General features: G+C 34.6%; 1 protein-coding gene across 1 annotated transcript; it reads left to right on the forward strand.

The window, feature by feature from the left end:
* Positions 1-1,535: 1,535 nt before the first annotated feature.
* LOC308683251 (uncharacterized protein) lies at positions 1,536-6,141 on the forward strand. The gene is made up of 4 exons (XM_081353607.1): positions 1,536-1,604; positions 1,973-2,058; positions 5,095-5,117; positions 5,421-6,141. Exons 1-4 carry the CDS (start codon positions 1,544-1,546, stop codon positions 5,632-5,634), a joined length of 384 nt encoding a protein of 127 aa, XP_081209733.1. The 5' UTR covers positions 1,536-1,543; the 3' UTR covers positions 5,635-6,141.
* Positions 6,142-7,870: the final 1,729 nt, after the last annotated feature.

Consider the following 7,870-nt stretch of genomic DNA (forward strand, 5'->3'; position numbering starts at 1 on the left):
CTAGCGTAACCTCGGTTCCCTGAGATGATACAGATGCACCAGCAATACCAACTCTAAATGATATAGGCATTAGCTCAATAAAACACCCAGGATGACCTTTAAAAATGTTAGCAATTTACACCGATAAACTTTAAAAACAGTGTGGCTAAGGTGACACCTAATCTATGTCATCCCTGTTACCCCACATGTCAAAACCTGTTACTATACAAAAGTAACAGGCCTGACAGTAACAGGTTTGACAAATTCAAGCTAATTTGCTAATTGCTAGCTATTAGGGCAAGGCCACAAAAGCACATGTTGTACACTTTGAAAGGATATTACTTGTAGATATTGATTACATTAATTTAAATTTATACTTTAACAATCAGTAACAGTTTTGACATTGCATGATGTCCGCACCTCAGTTAAACCTAATAAATCATCAAAATAGAGTATTATAGAAGAGAGAGAGAAACTTGCTTGTGTTCTAACTGTTGGAATAATGAATGAGAGATGATGTAACTTTCTGGAAGTGATGTCACAGGAATGTACCATTATTTTACAAGGGGTGTTTGGTGAGGGTAACAGGCATGACATGAAATCAGGGGATACCGATAAAATTATTTATATTTTATTAAAAATAATGTATATTTATGCCAAAACATTGCTTAACAGTGACACTATACTTAGAAAAATATGAAAATGTGATTGTTGTATAATTTTGTGTTCAATTTGCAAATTAAAAGTCCTGCTGAAAAAGAACAATCACAGGGAGGGACAGGCCAAAAACTTTACCATTATCAGCATAAATGCAATTTTTATTATTTAAAATAATATATAAATGACTTTAATTTAATGTAATCTTGAGGAAATAATACATAGTACTATTATGTTTTTAAATCACAAATTTATTTGTTGTTATAGTAATTCTACGTCTGATTATTTCTCAGGGACACAAAAGGCACCAATTTTGTGGAATGACCACGAACAGCTTACAACGCCTATTTTACTATGTAGATCCTCATCTGCATATCATTTGCATATGATTATTCATACACGTGATAACGTTTAACGGTACAAGACACATTACATTAATAAAAATCAAGTTGTTGCCTATCCTTGCCTTGTTTTTGAATACATACATCAAATAGTGTTAAATACATTTCAGAGAAAGTTTTTCTCAATCTTTTCCACTGGCCGTATTGTATTTTTAATTGATATTTTTAATGGAAACAGATAGGCCTTGGGCATTATTTGCACGAAACTATTTTCTCAGACAATCTGGTATTATCATGATAAGCAGTTTTCTCTGTGGTTAAAACATTAAAACACAGCATGCCAGAGGAAAAGTGTTCAAAAACATTGCATCCACAACAAATATTTCTATTGACTGAATTTGAATATAAAAATGTTGTAACTTCTGAGTAATGATTTCATGTTTAAGTGCAACTGCATTAATATGAATGGCATATTTAATCTAAATGTATATATTAGAAGTAAAACATAGTTTAAATCATTATTTTATTTATTTAAACTGTTATTTGCGTCAGTTTCAAACGGCCCAATGCGCTCGCTGGCGCGGACATTTAAGAAGGGATGGATATTTGCTTCAAGTGACAAGCTTGGTGAGTGAAATTATATTTGTATTATTTTTCTGTATGTTAAATTTTCTTTTGATTTTCTGTCTAAAAGTGACCAAAAAGACAATTAACTCCAGCTCACCATCGGTGTCGCCAATTCCCTTTGTCTCCAGAATGTGCGTACGCACGGCTCAATGTTTGCTTAAAGGTGCGCATATTCTCCCGTCAAGTTTGTTTTTTATAGATCACAACCTTTGCGTGGGAACTGGCGTACGTACGTTTCCAGCCCCGTTTTGTGCGTACGCACGCTTTATAAATGAGACCCCTGGTGAATAAATGGTCAGTTATGTTAATGTAATAAAGTAAAAGTTATGCTATGTATGCAAGGAGGGTAAATGTTTATTCATTCCCAGATCCCAGCCACTGGGGGAGCTGCGACTGTTGGCAGAGAGAACATTTCCGGTTGGTAGGAAGTTATTGTGTTCCCATTTCTCTAACGGTAAGAACGTGCTCTCATGTGTTGTCTATATAATCTTATTAATCAGTATTTATTATTGCTTATTCATAATATATCTAACATAATTTGAAGTATGTGTATATTAGTTGACGTGTATGTTTATTTGTGAGAAATAGGCGTTAGTTGGTGTTTTAATTTAATGAGGTTTGCTCATTGTGGTGTTGTAAAGCTAACGTTAATCTTAACAAAATAGCATGCAAAAGTATTTTAAAATAATCCTATATGTAGTGTGTTGTATAGATGAGGTGTTTTGAAGGTATGATTCGTTTGAAAATATGTTATTCTCGAATCCTGTGGTCGTTGAAGAGAGCATTAACTTTAGTTCAGTACGTGTAGGAATGTGCGTATTTGTACCATTTTGAGAGAGCCTATCATGATTCATAAGAAAACAACACGAAATGCGACAGACTAAAGTGCGTATTGTTCTGTGAGGTAAATATTCCGGTTGTCATTTGTAGTGCGAATGCTTTTTGATCACGTTTAGTGTCCATGTAAACAATATTCAGATTCATTCATCGGAATGAATTCAGATTGTACGAGTTTTGTTCGTAGATGATTAAAATACGTTCACGATCTACTTTTGAAGAAATATATTATCATGCAATAGTAGCACACATTTTATCAGTTTTCTGGCGTTTCCGCCACTGTACAACGCGACGTGCATTGACATCACATGTTAATGCAGAGGTAGAGTTACACTCACGGGACACTGCAATTCACTAAAGGGCATTATTTGCATTTGCATGGTTAAATATTTCATTCGTGTGCTGATGCGCTGTTCATGCGTGTTTCTGAGCGCATTAAACCCGAAGTGTATGTTAGACACTTAAAGCCTGTTAAACAGCGCCTTGGTTAATGGACTAAGTTGTCTTTGTGTCTTATTAAGCCAATACTTGTCAATAAAAGATTTACGTAAACACATTTGGTTTATGACTAAAGTGAAAGCAAGAAAACATTTGAGAGAAAACTGGGTGCGAGTCATGCGTGTATTAGACGCGTCGCGTGCAGGTCTTAAAGTGACAGAGTAGCCTTATAATAAACATGTTTCGGCTTATCATTAAAAGAAAAGTTCACTCAAAAATGATAATTGTGTCATTTTTTACTCATTCTAAATTTGCTCCAAACCTGTATTAATTTCTTTCTTGTGCTGAACACAAAATAAGATATTTTGAATAATGTATCTATCCATAAAGTTGCTGACCTCCATTGAATTGCATAGTAGGGAAAACTATACTAAGGAAGTCAATGGGGACTAGGAGAAAATAACTATTTGCTGTTGACTGAGAACTTTACTAGTAGCTTTAATACGAATCAATCTATAAATACAGTAAAGTCAATTTAGTGTTTTATTTTTGTATTTTAATGTTACTGTTTAACACCTACTGTAGGTGAAAAGTAATAATAATATATAAAGCATTGTTTATTTGAATATTTTGGTGTGTATATGCAATGTGTATCTTTGTTTGTAATTTTTAATAACAAAGAAAATATTGACAACGATTTTTATGTTTGCCACTTTGGCCTAAATGCTTGCAATTATTTTTTTTTGTTACTTTTTGTTACCTTGTAATGTTTTGTTTAAAAAATAGGGAGATTAGTTACTTGCAAAATGGTAAAACCAACATAAAAAGAACTGTGATAAATTTGTTAATTGTGATTTTTTATTTTATTTAAATAATCGTTATATGATATTTTTGCCACATTGGCCACGCTTACGTGCATGTATGTATTATATACTGGTTTGTTATGTTTTAATTTAAGTGTTCATTGGGATCCTGACATTTGTATTGATGTGTTTTGTTTCATTACTGCAACGAAACAGCTGGTTTACAAAATATTATTTGTTATTATTTCTCTACTTCATTCTACTATTAATTCTATACAGACACTATATAGTGTAACAGATACATATGTGTTAGCTTAGCGATGAACAATTAATTGCATTTGTGATATGATGAAATGCATTTTTTTTTAAGTGCAAAGCTGCGATTACAGTCTGGTCCCGTGATGTGCGAGAGTAAACCAGTTTGTATTGCAGATGAAGCATCAACTTGGCACGCTACGCATAACAGTTTGTTTAATTTATGTGATATTGTGTTATAGATTCTCTCCAGCGATTCTATATTGATTAAGATAATTTCAGATTTATGTCTTAGCTTAGTTTTAAAACAGATACATGATGATGCGTGTGCTTTACAAACAACCACATTCTGCTTGTTTCTAATTCCTCTCTGTCACACACACACACACACACGACACCACTCGAACCTTACGAGAAATAATATTTAATGAAGTTTGACGATCTGCGTGATGGCATGCGTAGAAACACGTCTGTGCAAATAAAAGTGTATAGTGTTGCCTCTGTGCTACTTTACGTATTCTAATTATGTAGGCCAGCACTCTTAAATATTATAAATATATGCATTGAGTTGCATTCTGCTCCTATCCTCAATTAAATATTTAAAATTTACTCCATTGGTTTCACATTCAAGGCTTAAGCTAGTCCAAGGGTAAAATGCATGTTTGAGTGATTTTAGACATATCTTAAAATATATATTATATTATCAAAATATATATTATTTAATATCATTGTTTTGTCTCAATATGCACACTAGTAATGTTTTTTCTAGGGCATGTTTATAAAACCTACTTAAATATCATAATTGAACTAAGGCCTAATCCTGGTTTAGGTTAAGCCCTGTCTTTGAAATGATGCCACTGAGATTAATTTGCTTCTAATGTGGAGAATAACTGTGAAATGATTACAATATAAAATCATTAAAAGCTCAAATATTTTTAATAGTGATTATTTGGTGAATGTGTAATGTAGTACATTTTTAATAGATTGAAAAGACTAATTATATATATATTTTTAATGAATTTTATGAGTTTGTCTTTTTAATGAAACAAATACTGATACTCATTGAAATTGATTATTATAATTGATTATCATAATTGGTGACTAATTGTCTATTAATGTTGTGTGAACTGAATTTGAGATTTTTCCTTGTGTTTCAGAAGACTTTCAGAAGTAATCTAAGGTAAGGCCTGGTAAACTATTTTTTATCTATGTGAAAATATAGGTAATACAAGGCATTGTGTAGAAGTTAAATACATGCTTTATTTTACAGTTTACAAGTTAATTGAATCAATTGGTCATTGGTAATTTAGTTATAATGAAAAATTATTTTTGTACCCGTGTATTTTTGTGAATGTAAACACATTTGTAATGTGTTCAGGAGAACGTTTTTGTCAAAAAGGATGTACAAATTAAGGGCACAAATAAATATATATATATATATATATATGTCTGTATATGTCTGTGTGTTTTCATATAATTGCAGATGCCACGTGGAAAGGGTTTCCGTCGGTCCCGGGCGGCAAAGAGGAGGAATGCTGAGCGCGTTCTGCTCACTTCCTCCATGGAGTTGGCTGAGGTTATGCCTCCTCTTGAAAAAAAGGCATCGTTCTCTGGTTCTACTGTCGAGAGCCTGGATTTCCAAAACTTTCCGGCAATTGCCAAAAACTTCCAAATACCTTCCAAAAACCTTCCAATGACTTCCAATAACCTTCCAATGACTTCCAATAACCTTCCAATGACTTCCAATAACCTTTCAATGGGTTCCAATAATTTTTCAATGGTTTACAATAATCCCTCAATGGTTTACAATAACCCCTCAATGGCTTGCAATAATGTTTCAATGGATTCCAATAACCTTCCGATGTGTTCATCTCTTGATGTCGATAACTCTGATTATTTTCCACAGAGAGTCTTACAGGGTTCCTTCCATCAAGCTGATTCCAGATTTGGTTTCAACCGTGGCAGACAGTGTGCAGCAAACAGCATCACAGCAGTCATGATGAGTGTGCTGAAGGATGTGCTGACGTGGACAAGAGATGACCTGGATGCTGTTCTGTTGCATGGAGATGACCTGTACACATCCATGGACTTACAGGGGAAGATCAATGATTCAGCATGGCGTGGTTATGTTGCTGTTCCAGAATTGCCAACTGTGCACACACTCTTCAACACAACATTCTCAATAAAGATGTCAGATTCTCTGAGTGGTGTTTTTGGTAATGATGTGTATGATGGTGCATTGAGAGGTGTGTGCATGTCTATAGAGGATGCACTTCAGAGGGCCCTGTTTCAGTCTGATGCATGTTTGTTGAACATTTATGGCTACATTTGTGCAGTTATAAAGGCAGGGTCAATGTTTGCTGTGGTTGATTCCCATTCACGTGATGATAAAGGTATGGTTAAGTCTAATGCAGGCACAAGCGTAGTAGTTTATTGTGACGACATTTACATGTTGTTTTATCATGTTGATAACCTTGCCACATCACTGAAAGGTCAGGGAGAATCATTTGAAGTGACGGGTGTGACAGCAACAGTAATCGATAAGGCAACGAGTGCTGAGATGCGTTCATGTAGGTCTGGTCAACAAGGCAACGTCGCACAAGTTTCACCTACGAGTGCAGCAGAGCAGAGTAAGTGTGTTGGAGACTCTGGTGAACGAACATGTGCACAGAAACCAGCAACTATGTGCAAATCTGTTAAGACATGTCTGGATTCAAGTAAGAAAGATAAACGGGTGCAGACCACGTCGAAAGTTTCACATGTGAGCAAGTTGCATGACAATGTATTAATGGATGATGTCATTGTTGGACCTACAGTTAATGCCGAGTTAAGTTCCAAACCTTTAACTGTTGAGACAAGGTCATGTAAGTCTGTTAAAAAAAGCGTCACACAAGTTTCACGTACGAGAGCAACAAAGCAGAGTAAGTGTGTCGCAGACACTGGTAAACAAACACGTGTAGACAAACCAGCAACTATGTGCAAATCGGTTGACACCTGTGTGAATTCAAGTAAGAAAAATAGACGTGTACAGACAAAGTCCAAAATTTCACATATAAGCAAGTTACATGATAATTTATTAATGGATGATGATGATATCATTATTGGCCCTACAGTAAATACTGAGTTTAGTTTCAAACCGTTAACATATGCAGATGAGGATGCTCTGTGTGCATGCTTACAGCTGACTAATGAAAGCGTTGTTGTTCAAGCCACAAATGTGTGTTCTTTAGGAGTACCGTGTAAAACAAAGGGCATTAAAGGAGACGGTAATTGCTTGTTTAGATCAATAGCACATGCAGTATGCGGCAATCAAGAGAAACACCTGAAAATCAGGCGTGCAGTTGTTAAACATCTGGAAGATAACAGTTCTAAATTTGTGAAATATTTAAGAGAAGAGGACAGATCAATGAAAGATTATTTGACACAGTCTAAAATGTATTTTTCAGGAACGTGGGGAAGTCATGTGGAATTATTTGGTCTAGCTGATTTTTTAAAAATAAATATAATGACCTTTAATGATGACAGATGGAATGCACACGCCCCTACCGAACAGTCATTTACAGATAATGCAATCTATTTGAAGCACTGCAATGGAAATCACTATGAAGTTGTTACATGTGTTAAACATAGAAATCAAGCTAATGTTTGTGCACAAGCTTGTAACATTGAAGTGCATGATCAGAGGACAAATCGCTGTTTGCGAAAAAGGAAATTAAATGACACAGATGAGAACTCTAAATCCAAAAGAGCACGTGAGCGATACCACAGCAATGCCGATTTTAGGCAGAAAAAAATAGAGAGTTCTAAAAAGAAATACCGTCAAAACCGAGAATATAGGCAGAATATGATTGAAACTTGTCAAACCAAATACTGTGAAGACACTGATTATAAGGAGAAGAAACTTGATCAGCTTCGAAAGAAATATAAGAACAA

This window comes from Scardinius erythrophthalmus, assembly GCF_964197995.2.
Source record: "Scardinius erythrophthalmus genome assembly, chromosome: 23".
Classification (NCBI taxonomy): Eukaryota; Metazoa; Chordata; class Actinopteri; order Cypriniformes; family Leuciscidae; genus Scardinius; species Scardinius erythrophthalmus.